Source organism: Amblyomma maculatum, chromosome 3, assembly GCF_055883805.1.
Source record: "Amblyomma maculatum isolate TAMU_Amacu chromosome 3, ASM5588380v1, whole genome shotgun sequence".
NCBI lineage: Eukaryota > Metazoa > Arthropoda > Arachnida > Ixodida > Ixodidae > Amblyomma > Amblyomma maculatum.
In genome coordinates, this window is record NC_139346.1 from 132,438,246 (window position 1) to 132,457,500 (window position 19,255).

General features: G+C 39.7%; 1 protein-coding gene across 1 annotated transcript in view; it reads right to left on the reverse strand.

Moving 5' to 3' along the window:
- Window positions 1–5,255: 5,255 nt before the first annotated feature.
- Window positions 5,256–19,255, reverse strand: part of LOC146196062 (5-taurinomethyluridine-[tRNA] synthase subunit MTO1, mitochondrial) — a 39,918-nt gene continuing 25,918 nt past the window's right edge. The window contains exons 13-17 of the mRNA XM_084598074.1: window positions 16,314–16,476; window positions 9,466–9,584; window positions 7,017–7,113; window positions 5,743–5,803; window positions 5,256–5,418 (exon numbers count right to left, since the gene is read on the reverse strand). Coding sequence (XP_084454200.1) covers window positions 5,308–5,418; window positions 5,743–5,803; window positions 7,017–7,113; window positions 9,466–9,584; window positions 16,314–16,476 — 551 coding nt within the window. The 3' untranslated portion in view covers window positions 5,256–5,307. The remainder of the gene's footprint in view (window positions 5,419–5,742; window positions 5,804–7,016; window positions 7,114–9,465; window positions 9,585–16,313; window positions 16,477–19,255) is intronic.

The window sequence follows — 19,255 nt, forward strand, 5'->3', positions numbered from 1 at the left end:
CCTGTTCAACGTTCCTCACTTCGCCTTTAGATGGAGAGGTTCTGTAGTAAGCGGCGCTGCATGACGGCACATTAGAACTAACGTACTAACGTGTATTTATTCATGACAGCTTGTTGTTTGGCGCAACAAAACAGCGTTTAAAAAGTGTGCGAAGAATAAAATTTATTTTAGACTCCATCTTCAAAGAAATGCACGCTGCCTGACGCGTTGTTTGCATTGTGTTCGTTTACTTTCCAACAAAAAAATTTTTTTTTCTTATTTTCTTCCTAAAAGTGGCTTATTTATTCCCTGTCGTCTGCTAAATGTAAATTTCAAATAATAATAAATAATAATTTGTTCAGAAAAGGAAAAGGCGCAGTATCTGTCACACTTGTTTCTGTGTACACCTGAACCGCGCCGTAATGGAAGGGAGGAAGGTGGGCGCGAAAGTGGAGAGAAAGAAGAGCCGTTGTGGAGAGCTACGGAGGAATTTCGACCACCTGGGAATCTTCAACGTGCACTAACAAGATGGTGAAAGAAGCAGAGAGTTGCCGCAGTGGAGGCTGCGGAGTATAACAGTCCGCCTGGAATCTTAAGCGTGCACTGACATTGCACAGCACATGGTAATAATAATAAAATAATAATAATCATAATAATATTGGGACGGGCTGCCCGAGCATGTAATTCAGCACTATCTGAGTATTGAGGCATGTTTTTAAACACACATCTAATGTGTGTCTGACACACACACACACACACACACACACACACACACACACACACACACACACACACACACACACACACACACACACACACACACACACACACACACACACACACACACACACACACACACACACACACACACACACACACACACACACACACACACACACACACACACACACACACACACACACACACACACACACACACACACACACACACACACACACACACACACACACACACACACACACACACACACACGCGCGCGCGCGCACACATACACACACACACACACACACACACTTAGTACTTTTATATATACTCCTTCATAAGGGTTGTGTCCCAGCACGTGCAGGTACTAAACTGCAGATTAGCAAAGTTATATGAAATATTCTTGCAAAGTTATTTGTACTACTGTTAGCCAGGGTCACATGCAATTTTCTGTTAATTGAGCCCCTTCATCCTTCGACTGCAATAAAAATAAAGCAATTAGATGATCTCAATTTGAGCTAGTTGGTGCATAATGTAGAACTACAGCTTAACAAGGTAAAAGGGAGAGAGAGCGAGGGGCGGTAATACGAAACACAGTCATGAAGAAATAGACGAACCCAAAGCGAGATGAAATTTCAAAAGAAAAAAGGAAATTAGGGCACTGTAAACTTATACAACTGTCCGAGAAACTTTTATCTCTTTTTCGGTGGGCGCCACAAAGGCAGTGCTGCATGATGCAGGATTCCCCATAGTCATTGTCACTGCTTCCAGCACTTCCCATTTTAAATGCGTGCTCTTTCTGGCCAGAAGCATGACTCGTGCAGCAGTGGGGCTCATCCAGTAGCATTGCAATGCCTGCAGTGCTGCTCTATCGCTCTGTCATTGTAGCACCTACCAGACGTCCTACGTACACCTTACCACACGAGACGGGAAACCTACGCACAATACCCACATCACATTTCGTAAACGGCTCCTGGTAACACGTATCACACCTGACCTTCTTAGTGTTGTTTACTTCCGAGCACATAGACACAGGTTTCTTAGGGGTGGAAAATACCCTTCACCCCACCTCTTGCGGCTACCTTCTTGAGATTCTGGGAAAGCCCTGTACATATATGATATCGCCACAACAGATTTGCTCGAGCCTGCTTCCTTCGAGGGGAACTTGCATGGTGGCCTTGAACTTCCGCAGAAGCATTTCACAATTAAAGATAAGCAATGCATATGCAGGGAAACCAGCGTCATGGAGCCTGGCAACTGAGATGCAAAGCTTTGTGCCATTTGGTTCTCACATGAACGCTCTAGCCTGTAGAACCTGTAAAACCAAATTCATATCTGCACTATTGCTGCAAACAAAATTAAATAAAATAACTGCACTCTAATGGCAAAAGTAGCGTGTTTTCTGGGTGCTGTATAATCTCATGTTTATGTTACTGTTATACTGTACCGGTGCGGACAAAAGTAAATGGAGCACGCTGTTTTCCTTCTAAAAATTTTCAAGCATTGCATTTTGAAACTGGCAGTCATATGGTATATGCGAACCGGTAGTAGATGCCAGTGCCCATTCACTTAAATATTGTTTTCTTATCTGCAAAGCAGAAGGCGCGGTTTTAATATTAACGGAAAAGCGTGCTCTGTTTACTAATGTCCACACTTGTATATTTCTTGTGTGAGATGCATGCTTGCCTGCACTCCATGATTTCAATCAAGCATGTAATTATCAGTTTCCACAGTCCTAGTAAACATGCAACTTATAAGTCAGTCTTCCTTTTGTCCCAACTGGTATGTCTCATTAGACACACTGCATGCAATGGGTGTGACCCATAGGAAATCATTGGTGTGTCCTGTTGGACCCATTGCATGCAACTGGTCTCTCCCATTGGCTGCATTGGATTGAGTCTCTAAAAACACCATTGGCTCCTGTAGAAAATTTCCAATTGGTTTCAATGGTCTTTTTTGACTGGGTCATATCCGGCACATTTCATGAGCCTTTATATATTTTAGAAAGGAGCCAATTTCCATGTTTCAGCTAATACAATTACAGCTTACATCTGCTGTAAGCATAAAGCTTTACATACTCTGAAAAGTCGCAATGGACAATCATTACAATCATTTGCAACGAAACATAGACTATGTTGGGAAAGTGCAACCAAAATTTTAGTTGGCAACTTTTGCGTATCGTAGCAGGGACGGCGTCAATTATTTATAGCTGCAGTGATGAAAGATATGCCTTTTGTTTGAGGCATTAATAGCGAAATTGTGAGACCCTCGTTCACTCGCTTTCGTGCAACATGGTGCATGATCCTGTAATGTATTTAGCATGGTCCTATAAACGGAAAGCACGAAGCATACCACGGACATACTCCTTTAAAGGTTAGGACATATCCCAAAAAGGGAACTCGCGGGAACATCCTGCAGATTACTCTTAGGATGTGGGAGGTGGGGACGGCGTGCTGTTTGGGTCTCAGGCATTTTGTGTACTGCATCATGCTTTCCAATCTTTATTTCCACCATCCAACGCACATGCAAGTGTTATTTCAACAATGTCTGTGACGTCCCCATTTCACCTGGAATGCCAATTCTGGCCATGAGACCAGTTTCAGTTTCGATTTGTTTTTCTTTTCAAAAACAGTTCTTGGAATTTCTGAAAACTTTTTTTGTGCTGGGAAAAGTAATACTGACACAGTAATGCAGACACACCGGGGAAAGTAATGCTGACAATAACTTAAAATAATGAAAAATCACCAGTTGCCTTTTAACCACTGCACCTCTGCAGCAGGACATATTTTTGAAGTTCGGTTTTGAGAAAGGTGCAGTGTACTTTTGGGTGGACACCTACACATAATTAGGTCAAGGTCACACTTTAAGGTCATCTGAAGGTCAAATTTGGAGCTATTATGACCTTGACTTTCTAGTGTAGGGAACCTTTTAGTACAAAAAATCGCCAAAAAGACACAGGCATAAAGGAGAGCAGTTTTTTTCCCTTTTCAATCTTGGCTATGAATTGTACTTAATTCAGTCACTTGTAGCAAGCACACAGAAATGCTGCAAGATGTGTTGTTTGCATTGCCTATCTATTTTTTTTCTGCTTCACACAACTAAAATAACGTATTTATTTTATTCTGATCATGGCTCATTTAACTTCCCCTCAAAACTGGATGCATGTGAACACAATCCTGAACCTGGTTAGCTTTTGGATGCATTGGTAAACATTTAATTAGATGATCCCCGACACATCCATGCCATACACACACACCGATAAATATTAAGCACACAAATATTTATTGACGCACAATTTTTTATACTAAAAGAACACTGTACGCACGAGATAACTATTGTGTAATTCCATGTGGTCGGCATGTATATCCTGTCAAACAATTTGCAGCAAGCTTGTTTTTTGAAGATTTCTCTATAATACGTCTTTCTCTATGCTGTTACTCGACCAATTCACTCAGTGCTCATTATCTTACTGAGATTAAAAACTCTTATGTACACTTACAGCCTGGACCATGTGAACTTAAGTTTTTGCCACTTCAACCAGGTGGACACTGAAAAAGCCTGGTAGAATTTTCCTTGAAAGCTCCAAAATGTAACTTATGTCCATGAACTAACATAACATAGGGAAACTGAATGTCACATTTCATGGTTTTATGGGATGACCTTAATTTTTAGGCTAACTTACAGATAAGTAAACTACCATAAGGTATTCGAACTGAAAGAAAATTTTGTGAGTGAGGGGAAGAAAATAGCCAAAGAGTTGGATATTTTCAAAGTGTATTCATTCCAGCAAGTATGCTTACTGCACTGCACACATCTTCAGACGATAATGATGTACCGGTGCTTCCTGTCTACAGGAGGCGTATGGCACATTGCACAAACTATGCATTAGGAAAAGCCGTAGAAAATATGAGATTCTCTGCAGAATTTAATTTTTTTTTTGTGCAGGAACTGGCCAGATTGGTAAAAATTTTAAATGTCCCTGAGTGCCAGTAAGATGCCATAACTAAGCTACTTGCTACACCAATTTCAGAAGAGCAAGGTTATAAAGCCCTAACAGTGAAGTGTATGCTTAGAAATCTACTCAAGCATATGGACATAGGCATGTGCTAGGTTCTGCATTAGGGGGAGCGAAGTTTTACAGCAGTGCCCCCGCCCCCCTTTCAAGGCAGCTCCTTTCAAAGTCCCTAGAGTGAAAAAAATTGCAGTCACCGACTAAGTCAGTATGAAAAAGACGTACAGCCAAACACAGCACGACGATGAGGAATGGTAATAAAACATTTATATTGATGTGATGGAATAACAACGCATGCAAAATATTCTACTTATTTAAAAAACAAGTGTCGCCATGGATGCAGAATTAAAAATTACTTGACGATGCGGTTCTCACAACGGTTCCTTAGTTGAGTCCCTGACTTTCTGGGGGAAATGGTCTAATTATATTAAGCTATCACGGCAGGTGCATATGTATAAGGGAGAAGTGAGAAAGAGTGCAAGCATGAACAAGTGAAAAGTAGACTATATGCATAGACGCTGATATACACCAAGTCATATAATTGAACTTGCTAAATAAATATTTTTATTATTTTCCTATACAGTGACGCTTCTCTATGCAGTGTTTAGAGCAGCAGGTGAGCTCGCATTTTTCTGCTTTGCAAGCAGCAGCAGGGTCAGCACTGCTACTGGTGTCACACCAGGTATCCTGCTTGCTGCCCCCACCTGTTTAGGGACGAGGAAGGTAGACAACAGTGAATGCCATTTGGCAAATAATAAGCTCAAAATGCTTGCAGGCCTGCAAAGTGCTTCCAGGCATTGTAATTATTGGCTAGAAAGCTCACAACCAATTTCATGCACAAGAATTACATTAAATAAACTGAGGTATATTCCTGGTTGAGAGAAAAAGGAAAGAAACTTATAAAAAAAAATAAGAAGAAAACTTGCAAGGGCATATTTTGGAACATTTTGTACGTCTTCTTTATGTTCACACAGTGCTGGTAATGGGCATTTTGCAAACAACTTGCAGCAAAATTTTTCGGAGCTCACCGTTGTTGGTCTTGCCACTTCCAGTTTTGATCTAACCTCGTTGGATAGGTTTAGAGAGGGGCTGTTGACATAAAATGAACATTTTTATGGCAAACATAAACCCCGTGTAACATGCACACATATATTTGACATGCTATTGTTGAACGTGTTTGAATTGTGGTGCTGGCGAAGACTCTTGAGAGTTCCTTGGACTGCCAGAAGATCAAATCAGTCTACTATATTGTCGGCCATAAACCCTGACTGCTCATTGGAGGGTCAAATTCTAAAGTTAAAGCTCAGCTACTTTGGTCATCTGATGAGAAGAGAGGAGTCGCTGGAGAAAGATTTGATGTTGGGAAAGGTTGAGGGTCACCGGAGAAGGTGTAGGCAGCGAACGCGGTGGTTAGATGGCATCCTCGAGGTGCTTCAGATGAAGTTATGTGATGTTAGGAAGATAGTGAGAGACCGGAAAGCGTGGCGTGACATGGTCCATAGGGTCACGAAGAGTCGGACACGACTGAACTGAACTGAACTGAACTGGCTACACATAAGCATATGCAAAAACACCCCATAGTGAAACTTTACATCATGTCATGATAAAGACAAATATCACCCATAACTAAGGTTCTACATGATATTTAAATTTGTATGCCATTTATGTACAAAGATATTTTGCATCTATATATGATAAAAACGTGCAATTTATTATGGCTACCTGCAAAACCTGTCACTACCTTTTTGTTTAGATGCACAACACAAAATTTAATTGGAGTGTAAGTACTATATCTATATACAAAGTATGAAGTGCCACAGGCATTAGCACGAAAATCCTCGAGGTGCTTCAGATGAAGTTATGTGATGTTAGGAAGATAGTGAGAGACCGGAAAGCGTGGCGTGACATGGTCCATAGGGTCACGAAGAGTCTGACACGACTGAACAACTGAACTGAACTGAACTGGCTACACATAAGCATATGCAAAAACACCCCATAGTGAAACTTTACATCATGTCATGATAAAGACAAATATCACCCATAACTAAGGTTCTACATGATATTTAAATTTGTATGCCATTTATGTACAAAGATATTTTGCATTTATATATGATAAAAACGTGCAATTTATTATGGCTGCCTGCAAAACCTGTCACTACCTTTTTGTTTAGATGCACAACACAAAATTTAATTGGAGTGTAAGTACTATATCTATATACAAAGTATGAAGTGCCACAGGCATTAGCACGAAATACTTGATGCGGCCTGGGTGATGCCCGGCGTACAACACTGCTCAACTCACTCGTTGTAGTCGATGTCAGATGGAAGTTGCAGTGCTTCTCCTTCCTCAAGTTCAAGGATTTCCTGCTGTTGCAAAGCTACATGGTAAGCATATGTAGCTGGAAGTACAAAGTAAGCAAGTATAAAAAAAACTGTAATGGTTGCTGTGGGATACAACCAATGAGAGACAAGCGGAGTGACAGTTTGGCTTAAATGGAGTGGAAACAAAGTCAACCACAGTGCCAGCAGAGTGAACATCAACAAGAAGAACAAGGTAAAAGCTCTGCCAAACCTAGCTCAAGGAATGGATGTGACAGATGTTTTGTGATTACGAGAACTACACCAAGTTTTCTCACCAACATTTTTGCTGCTGTTCATACGCAAAAGTGATCGCAGGGGAAATTGGTGTTTTTTGGCACGAGCAAGATGATACTGCAGTGCACATGCGATAAAAAATGCTGTTTGTAACAATAAACGTTCAGTGAGCATTTTAACCTGACAGCATCCTTTTCGTTTTTCTTTATCCGAGCCTGTAATACAAGCTCACACAGAGGCATTTTACGATTAGCTTCACCGCAAGTAGCTAAAGCAAAGAATCTAAGATCACAACTACAGCCTCGGCATATGTTGCCAGGAGATAATGCTCAAAGTGTCACAAAAGAGGCAGCAAAAAGGGCCCACTTTTTGCTGTAGTGAACATTTTTTGTAGTGTCTTACATAAAATATATGTTTCCGCAAAATAATGGCAGCAGCAAGCAAGAGGCCTATATAAAATTTATGGGCACACGCATGCATGCACACTTTTTTTAGCTTTAACATTTAACACACACACACACAAAAAAAAAGGACATCAGGAGAGAACACATTACTTAAAGTGGCCTAAGGAAGCATGTCATGACTAGCAAGCATTGTTGGGGACTGTGCCAGCCACATTTGAAGGGAGCGCTTTTCCCGCGGCTACTGATGTGCCGCCTCTTTACTCCTTCCCTCTCCACGCTCGTTCAGGGATAACTGGTCCCCGATCGGTCCCCACTTGAACACCATAAAACAAGGCACGCCGGCGCTTCCGCCCTCTTCACTCTTGGATCTCCTGCTGGCCGCTGCCTGGCTGCTCTCCCAACGACAACCCCTGACCCCACGCATCTGCATGGATGGACAGTGAGATTAAGATGTTTCTTCCACGGCCCGTTGTGTGTGTGTGTCTTGCGTCTACCTCGGGCAGAGGAATCACCCATAGCATCTAGTATTCCCACCAACTGCCAGACAATAAAAGAGTAAAAAAACAAAACAATAAAACTGTTATATTCAAGTATATCAAATTGTTTTGATGAATATTTATCTTATCTTGCTAATGTGATTACCTAAAAATTTTCATGTTTTTTTTTCTCTCTCTGCCACTGAAAAGCCTATCGAAGCTATAGCCAAATCACCACTCATCTGGAAAGCACTGTTAGTATCAGTTGCATAGGCGTTGCTGTGCTGCACAGATGATGTCTCTTCATGTGCTAACAACAGGTGAGATGCATCAATACGTCCGTCCATCCATCCATCCATCCACCCATGCAGATGGTTTGTCTACGAAAGTAACGAAGCGAGAAAACCTGAACGAATACTACATGCGCTCATTGTGTCAGCAGTTTCATGCTAAAGTTTAGAGCATTCAAGGAACTTTGGGACCAATCATTGCACTGACAACTGTGTTATGGTATATTACTTACCTTGAGGGAAGCTCATTACATGCAGTACTCTTGTGTAAGTGTGGCACCATAATTCTGCAGATGCAGTAAATATTCTGCGTCGAGACTTTTTGTGCCACACTGTTTTCAGATTGTGACTAGCCTCTCTGTGTCGATTCTTTATCTTGCCATGAAATAAACTATTTCCTTGATACTCCATTCCTTCCACCAAATACTGAATGCCAAAAGACCACTTGCTCTAAACACATGAAAAGGGCATCAATTATGATCCTTGGTGGTTTATGAATCCATACTTGCCTGTACTGGACATACATTTTCTGCTCCAACTAACATAAAGGTAACTGCAGTACAATGAAATTCACACAAGGGATTAAACGAGACATTATGACAGCTTCCGGCCAAAGCCGAACATGGGTAATGCACAGGAAATCCGAAATTTGCCTCGTTGAAACTGAAACAGCAAGTATAGGCCAGTTGCTTTCACTAACTGCTGTAGAATCTGTTGAGCTGCAGGGGTCTCTTACACATTCTTTCTCTGTGGTTCTAACAACTAACCAAATTACTTATAGAAGATTAAAGGCTCTCTTGTTGATAGCTGAACTAAGCTCTATTTATTCCCATTCGGGGGCCTTTCAGCCCCAATTATTTTTCGTGATCTCTTCTGATCAAACACTAGGATTGGCAGCAACTTTTTTGCCCTGGGCAATGTGACAAAAAAAAAAAAAAAAAATGTGGTCCTCATTGAAAAGTGGGCCCATGCAATATTTCCAGTACCTTCTATTTTGAGCCTCTTCCTGAAATCTGGGCTACGTGTGGCATCCCCTAGCTGCAGCAGGAACAGGTCCACGATGCTGTCTACGCTGACGTCAGGAAGAGACAGCATTTCCAAGGCACTGTCTCCACACAACCATGAGAAAAAAAAAAGCGCAGAGAAAAAATTAAGTGTTACTATTATCCTGAAATAAATTAGATCCCCTTGAAGAACAAACATAATGCTTCGTAATGGATCAATAACATGCCTAAAGCTGCCCATTCTACAATAACGTCATCTACCTATTAGCCTAGTTGAACCTCTCAGACTTCTCTGTTTTTTGTAGAAAAAAAAATAAAAGGCCCGCAAAAATTGTTATTTTAAACATAGTTTTCAGTAATTATGCAAACCCAAGTAGCGCTTTCATAGCATCCATAGTAAATACTTTTACTCCGAGATTCCTTGAAATGGATGGACCACCGCATTTCAAGGACCCAATTATTTCCCATCACAGCAAGAAAGGTAGCGTCCAACGTGTCGACTCCGCAAAGGTTTTGTTAGGAATGCTGTAGAAGACTTTCAATCAGAATCTTTTTATCATTGGAGGCACTCATTTTGATGCATCTCAGTGCCCAGTGCCGAGAACCACGATCGGAGTGTGTGACAGTGATTTCACGTTGGGAAAGGTGAACCTCAAAAATTACTAACTAATTAGTACCAGCTGTTTGATAGCAATCAGACAATTTCAGCAGAGTATAGTGCACCGTCTAAAGCTGCCATAGAACGGTGGTGTATGCCTCATTGACAATTCAGTTTAACTCTGCATATACATGTCATAAGCTGCATGCATATCTCATATGCATAAATGTTACCGTGGAAATCAAACTGGCTTTAAAGGGACAGAACACTGGCCAAAATATGTCATGAGATTATGGTGGAGATGAAAAGAACTTGCCTCATACATTACAGATCGAGCACTACAATATCAAAGAAAAGAGGCTTTACAATTTTAATTTGCCACTGAAAATCGCATAAAAACAACCGAGGCCCTATCTAGCGGAGAAACGCTAGTACTTTCAGTGTAGCCACCCACATGACTACATGTCAGCAAAATATCGCTGATTTTCGTAACTGCACATTGATCTCTTTTCTTCTAGGAGTGCTTGCCAAAATTTATTATATTTTGCGCTCTCTCCAGTGCGTCCTTAAATAAAAACCACCCCTGCTTTCGCACCGCGAGAGGTATGCTTTCAGGTTTTGCCACTAGATGACACCACAGTGTTTGCAATTTCGTGAATGAAGCAATGACAGTGCCCACTAAAAAAGGTTGTGCGTTATTGTGCCGTAGCAGCATTGAGTGTGAAACTGAAAAGGACGTTACTCTACGCAAAAAATGTCTGATTAATGTCTAGCGAGTAAAAGTTATATTTGTTTTCGGTACGTCTTTTTTGTCGACCACCAGTCGTCATCGCGGTCGCTGCTCATGGTTTCCAGCATCGGACTACATAAAAACGGGCACACGCATTGATCGAAAAATTCCCGGTAAAACTTTTCTACAGCGTTTCTAACAAAACCGTTATGGAATCGAACATTTTAGACATCAATCTTTCCACTTAGGCAAAAAAAAAGACCTAAATTCCAGTGTTCTGTCCCTTTAAAGACTGAATGACATCAATTTTAAGTTATTTTGGCCATGGATTTTGTGGAAAAAAGCGTTAAACATTGGTACCAATAACTTCTCTAAACAACCTTAAATGTGGTATATAATTATGTTCGTATCCCAGTATTCTCATGTATTAAGAAAACTTGAATAGAATTTAAAACTGCTTCAATAAGTATTATGAGGTAGCTGACCGATGGAAAAGGCTAGATAGCCGAACAATATTTTCAGATTCATATTCCTGCCGAAATGGTCCAAGTTCCACTGTAAGCCTGCACTTTGGGACATAAATCATGCAGTGAAAGACTAGTGTCAAAACACTCTGAACGACTTGTTTGGTATACAGCACTGTACAGGATTGGGTAGGGCTGGGACATGAGTTGTTTCACTGGGCCTGGGCTGGGCTTGAAGTTGCGGGTCCAGGCCAGGCTGAGGCTTAAAGTTGCGGGCCCGGGTCAGGCTTGAGCATGTGCCTATAGAGAGCTGATCTGCAACTTTTGATTCACTACAGCAGAGTGAAGTGCACTTCGGTGTTGCAGCAGCGACGCAAATGAAACAAAGCCATGGTGTGTAGTAAAAAAAAGTGAAGTTTACTGATTTAGTTATTTAACTATTACCTCACTGTGGTGGCTCAGCGATTAAGGCAATCTGCTACAGAGCCAGGGTTAAATGCATACAACAACGAACGCCCTCCACCTCGACTGACTGTTAAGTGAGCGGAAGGGCTTCCCTCTCGGTTGATGGTGACGGGTGCGAGAGGCGGGCCTTGTGCCGGACCCTGGGGGACTTACTTTGCGACTGACAGCTGCAGAGTTGAGTGCATTTCGTCTATCAAATTAGTGACCTCCGTCCAATGCTAACTAAACATTTATTAAATCAAAACAAAACAAGCAGAACTAATGCACTTTTCATTACATTCAGATTACACGGCGCTGCGCCTACTATCAGCCACCGTCACAAACTTCCTCTCTACTTCATCCATGTTGTCTCCTACCTACGGCCCCGGGCCACCACCGGTCACACACGACTGGCCCGCACGGCTGCCGTCCAGTAAAAGCCCCGCTCTCTCACTCCCGCATCCCAATCTCAAGCAATTCCCGCAACAACTTACTGTTCAGCCATTGACAACCTCCTCGCAACACCACAAGCAATCAACAATTTTCCCGCCACTTTCTCCCAAATTAAACACTTCATATAGAAAAGAAAAACAAAACACAACATCACACACAAGCGAAGCTGCTTGCCGCCCTGGCCAGCTACGTCAAAACATACAGAATACATACAGATATGCACGGTGCTGGCCATTTCTTTAGTCGCCTTGTGCGCAGAGCGTCTTCGAAAGACAACCACATGCTTCTCAGCCTCATCGGCTGAGAAACCTAAAACCTGAGCCTCGGCACCCCTGGACAGCCGAAACCTCGTCTTTCCGGGAAGCGCGACGCCATTTGTGGGACAAGCTACAGTACCCTCTGAAGCTAAAGCGCCCCTTCTCCTTGCGTCCCCGCAGCACCTTTCGTGGGTCTAGCCCGCATTGCTTTTCCTTCCTCATTTGGCCGGCATGTGCTATTTTCCTCCCTCTGCTTTCTCCATGATGCACTCTGGCTGCGTTGTGACAGCCGGGGTACCCGAGTTTGATCCAGACAGCGGTGGCCGCATTTCAGTAGAGGCGGAGATCACAGTACCCGTGTACTGTGCAGTGTAATTGGACGTTATAGAGCTCTACGTGGTCGAAATAATTCGAAGCCCTCCACTGCCGTGCACCTCATAGCTTGAGTCGATTTTGAACGTTTACCCTTTTGGTTTTCGTCTCTATTAAAGGTGGCCAGTTCAGCTGTGAATTTAGCTCACAAAAACGTGTTCATTAATAATGCCATCCCATCGACTGCAAGGAAGCTTTAATATTTACACACCATGGGACGTAAAATATGACTGGTTAAAAAGACCCAGGAAATGCAAGGTAGTTTATTATGCGTCAATACGAATCTTTTCATTTGTCTCTTGGAGCTTCTGCTTTCCTCTATGTTACAATTTAGCAGCTATGAGATTATTCAAAAAGCCGACCGTATGACATACCTCCAGTTCTTTTTCTGTTAAAAAAAAACAAAAAACAAATTTCTTCCGATTCCAGTCTTATTTGCGTAGTAGGAGGAGTTTACTTGCTAACAGTGAGCAATTTATCTCGAGTGTTACTATGAGCACGGGCCCGGGCTGGGTTGCACAGCAAACTTTATGGGTTGAGCCGGACTATGAAGAATGCTAATTTAACGGGTTCGGACTTGCAGTAACGGGCATTGGCCGGGCTTGGGCTTTGGTCTATGGGCTCGAGCCAGGCTCAGGCCTCGAAATGTGGCCCGTGCAGTGCCCTAGCTTGACAGCTGCATAGTATTTGGCATACAAAAATATGGTGCACAGGCGTACCATTGTCTGTCTGCTGGCTTTTGGAGCTCGTGGGACAAATGGGTCGCACACTTATATTTAAGCACATGGTGGTCACCCCTTCAACCACGAAATGCAAAGCGTTATGGTACAATTTTTAACAAATGCTCAAAGCACCTTATCAGTGATGTGAGGAAAGCACTGTTTTTCAATGGTGCACTTGAAAAGAGCATGAACTATCATAAAAAATGACATGCTTTTAAAAGGAAATATACTATGCACTTAACAATATATAACCTGTATTTTACCCAGATGCACTGATATGGTGGGGTAAATCATGGCTTAAGAATAGATCAGCAAGGGCAAAAGTTCACTTAATGGTGTCACTACACCTTGTTTTATGCAATTTTCAATGCCAAATCTAAAATACAAAGACCTTTTTCTTGGATATCACCGACCTCAATTTTTGCAATAATCCCTTCAGGTGGGTTTATTCGGCTTTTCACATTTTAAAAGAAACAGAAAAAGATTTTAAAAGAAAGATGCCAGGATTGCGCACAAAAAGACTCAACCTTCCTCATTCATTAAAGGGACATTAAAGAGAAAAATGAAGTGGGCTCACATCGAAAAAATACCAGTTCACGATTAAAAAAAAAGGCACTCTTACTGAAAATACAGCTGGTATAAGGTACTAAAGAGAACAGGAATACAGGTATCGCCACCACAGCCCAAACGGCCGAGACTCGCAACTACAAATCATGTGACGTGCAAGGGATCCCGGAGGCTGACAAATGCGAATTACATTACCCTATAATGAAATAAAACAGCGCGTGTTTCGTCCCGTTTGTTGCGCTGTTTTATTTCATTATGCAGTACCAACTAGCCCGGCATCTTGCACTTCTTACATTACCCGTTTGAATGCGGCAGTAGGTTTTGTCTCGAATATGACAATATGTTTTTATGCAACATAACCATCGGCGAAAAGACGACGTAAATGTTGCAAGACAAATATAAAAATATACTTGGCGGCGATACAGGCACCCACTTCAGTTTCGGTTATGTTCCAGCTCAGGCACTTTGTGCGTGCTTGGATAGTTTCGTTGCGAACCTGCAGCACCTGAAATTCGAGCTCGAAGCAGCAGATGCGCCTACCCTCAGTGCTGATTGAATGAAGACCATGACTCTGCATGCACCTGCAAAGTATTCTCCACTCCCCGCGCAGCAGCAATCACGAAGTCCCCTCTTGCGTCATAGTGCACGTCATCCTACCCCACTACGCAGTAGGAGAAAACCAGTTTGAATTCGATCGGAGGGAAAAAAAAATCCTCAACTTTTTATCGCAATACCTCAGCAATAATTAGATTTTTTGCTGCCGTATATGCAGCGACAATGTCCCGAAATGCTGATTATCACATTTTGATAGCATATTTGGGTGTCTTTAGTGTCCCTTTAACTGTGCTACTGCTGCAACCTCATATATATCCTTATCATGACTTCGCACTATTTTCGAGGTCTCAATTATACTTGACTTATCACTGTCACAGTACGTTGTGTAGAGAAATCAACACGTATTAGGTGCAAAACAAAAGCCAGGAAAGATAACCACTCATCACAGCCATGACATAACTACCACAGAATGTGAAAACATTCATTAAACAAAATTGATTCCTGCATTGCATTCATTTTGCATGCTTGACTCGAAACTTTTCTAACAAGCTTGTTCCAATGTCAGTGCTTAACCTACATCAACATCTGTGGAAATTGCGCCTTGAATAGGCAACATTTTATAGTGTACTAATGTAGGTGCTGCACCTGGAGGGGAACTAATAATAATAATAATAATAATAATAATAATAATAATAATAATAATAATAATAATAATAATAATAATAATAATAATAATAATAATAATAATAATAATAATAATAATAATAATAATAATAATAATAATAATAATAATAATAATAATAATAATAATAATAATAATAATAATAATAATAATAATAATAATAATAATAATAATAATAATAATAATAATAATAATAATAATAATAATAATAATAATAATAATAATAATAATAATAATAATAATAATAATAATAATAATAATAATAATAATAATAATAATAATAATAATAATAATAATAATAATAATAATAATAATAATAATAATAATAATAATAATAATAATAATAATAATAATAATAATAATAATAATAATAATAATAATAATAATAATAATAATAATAATAATAATAATAATAATAATAATAATAATAATAATAATAATAATAATAATAATAATAATAATAATAATAATAATAATAATAATAATAATAATAATAATAATAATAATAATAATAATAATAATAATAATAATAATAATAATAATAATAATAATAATAATAATAATAATAATAATAATAATAATAATAATAATAATAATAATAATAATAATAATAATAATAATAATAATAATAATAATAATAATAATACCACAACATATTTCAAGTCCAGCCACCATAGATCTCACAGTAACATGCTTTGGTCCAGTATCGGTTTCTTTAAAGTAGTGGAGACGATAAGGCATCCAATCGAGTGGCCTTGCATCCAGAAGCCAAATCCTACACCCGCTGAGTTACTGTGACTCACATGACTCACATGGGAGCTCTAAAACCTACCCTGGGCTCAACCCTTACCTTCAATCATAGCAGCAATGCTGAAAGAAGAAAAGCTTGACATACAGAAAGAGAGAACAAAAGTGCCCTTGACATGCACCTATTTCACAGCCCCTGGACATGGTTAAGGAGAGGCTATAGAATGAACCTCTTGTACCTCTTGTGTAATGGGCTTCTTGTTTCCGGCAGTCTTAGCAAGGCTCTCCAGTGGTTTGCGGGCTTAATTTCTTCACTGAGAATGCGCTGTGCATCCGTGAGGGCTTTTTTCATGCCGGATGCTCTCCCATGCTCCTCCTCAGAAACACAACCCACCTTGTATCCTGCGAGTGGTAGAGAAAAGGTCCTGTAGTTACAAGGAGCACAGGTGCACAATATTCTTTTCCAGAGACACCAACAATGTCTCCCTGCAATATGATATGCGTTGTTAGGAAGACTTCAATAAGAAGTTTGGAAGACTACCTAATCTTAGCTGAACGTATAAAGAACAACTAATGACTAAAAATAATGGTATCAAGATCCTGAATATAGAGTCTTTCATAAAATCAACTGTTAATAAAGAATTCTTTAAAAATGATAATTGCAAAAAAATAATAATTTTTTGAAGATATTTATGGAAATATTCTTGAAAATTGTAGCTCCATACCCTGCCTACCTATGAAGCTTTTCACTTGCTAGATGCAGCATTAATTGCAATTCCAATTTATAACCACCAGCTGTACCTCAATCACCACTTCATTTTTCGACATTTTATCAAACACAAAGTCTTGCCTATTTCCAAGTTTATGAAAATGACATCTAAGCATCTATAGCAGTTAAACCATTAATGTTTATTGGAACATGCTGAAAAATGATAATGGGCGTCATAGATCTTAAATCGCGAAAAATAGCAGAAAAATCTGTTTCATAAAAATCACTGCATCTACTTGTAGGCCTCTTCTTTTATGCTCTACCGAAGTCTCATTGCTGAAAAACAACCAGGAAGTACTCTAAAAAAAAAAAAAGTAGTTTCATGAATTTGTTGTGGTTTTCTTCATAACTATTTAATCTATATTTGTGCTTTGTGATTTGCTTTGCTGCACTTCAAGGATCACACTACAGGTCAGGTGATTTTCAAATGTATTATTTTTAAATTCCTTGCATAAAATTATCTTCTTGCTTTAGACATGTCATCTGACACTGCACCAATTCAAAACAAATTTAAAACTAAAAATTTGTGTTTTGCAAAAAAAAAAAAAATATAATTCTAAGCAATTTTTCGTATATAGTATGCTTGTAAAAATACACCAAATGTTGAACCAGTCTTCCACCCCATTTTGTTAACATTAAAAGCTTTTCACAATATTTAAGATAAAAAAAACAGTACAAATCAATGCTTTTGAGATGAAACAGACAAATCTAATACGAGCCATAATAAAATTCTTTTGAATATGCTAAAAAAATTTTGCGCAATACAGATGAAACTAAAAACAAGAAAAAAACAGTCTCCTCTTATATAATTCAATAGTATTAGGTCCAGATCCTGTAATTGTTACTTCCAAACTTTTTGTGCACTTTAATTTAGACTGCTTATTAACCAGTCTTATCAACAATGAAATTCAATGCACTGTAAAATACTTAATGTTGCCCTATTTTGAGAAGTACTTCCAACAATGCATTCCTTGTAATTTCTGTAACCCAGCCAAATGTTAATAATTTTCTGATAGTTTTCCACATGATAGTCTTCTACTGTCTTTGCAAACAATGGATTTTAAAAGTGGAACTTCATTAGAAATAATACATACGGTGAGAAATTGATCAAATCTTTCAGATCAGTTTGAGAAACTGAATCTGACTACTGTTTCATAGTATTTGGCCCCAAGGGAAAAAAATCTTCAACTCTCTCACACCACCATACCAGCGGCGACCTTTTTGAAAGCATGAGCGGAATTTACAAAAGGTGTTGTGAGTGATTGAAATAGCAAGATCAAAATGTTGCAATCTAACAAATAAACGTCCTAAGCACTATGGAAACAATTTTTATTTGTCGAGTGCATGTTACAATTCAAACCGCAAAACAAAAAATTAGCTATGGTTTAGCTTGTAGTTAAACCTTGGATACACTTAGGTTCAGCTGGAATGTAAAGACATGGCTTTAGCATGTCTTTACATTTACAAGAGGAGCCATAGTGGAGGACTACGGAATAATTTCGACCACCTGGGGAAACATGCGCTTACATTGCACAGGACATGGACATCTCTTCGTTTCGCCTTCACTGAAACGCAGCCGCCGCAGTTGGGAACCGGGGCGCCTTACCACTGCACCACTGCGTATAGCCCGATTTGCAGAATGGTGCGAAATAAGCTTCTTTTTTATGTCTTCATTCCGATCACTCCTCACAAAAAACACAGCACCTGGTTAGGAAACTATGACCGATGGCAAACAGATGGCAAAAAATGTGATTGTTGTGTTGTCTGCTTATTGTTTAAATGCCAGACCGTAAAAGTAGTTTGAAATGCTATTTAATGTGACTGCGCCTTTGAAAAACAAAGATATTAAACAAAATTGAGGATAGACAAACACGCGACGTAAATGCAACAAGTAGCAGATGATTTGTCGTCGAGTGCTTTGTTGTTGAGAACAGCAGCGCCAGTTTTGTCGTCATGAAGTGGAGGCACATGGAAAATACGCTTTCTACATTGCTGGTCAGCGCACCTACTCATTCAACACCTACTCATCTAGCCACCCTACTGCAAGTATGCAATTTGCTGTGACAGTTGAATATTCAAACTTGTCTAAATACAATTCATTCGCTCAATGACTCACTCATGACTACGCATGAACGTCCATGCTTTGCAAGGATAAAACAGAAAAGAGCATCACTTGGTGGCTGCTAGGTACATTTTGGGATATTCCTTTATTTTGCAATAACCAATAATTCTGATAAAAACTAACTTCATAATTATAAACTTGCAGCAGATTACAATTTAGGAAACCACTGTCGTAACAGCAATTATTGTGAAATGCTTTTCATGCTTCGAACACAGAGTGAAGAAAAAGTTAAAATCTGTGTAGCTCGAGCACATATTTTGAAAATCTCGTGCCTCATGGACCATCTATGG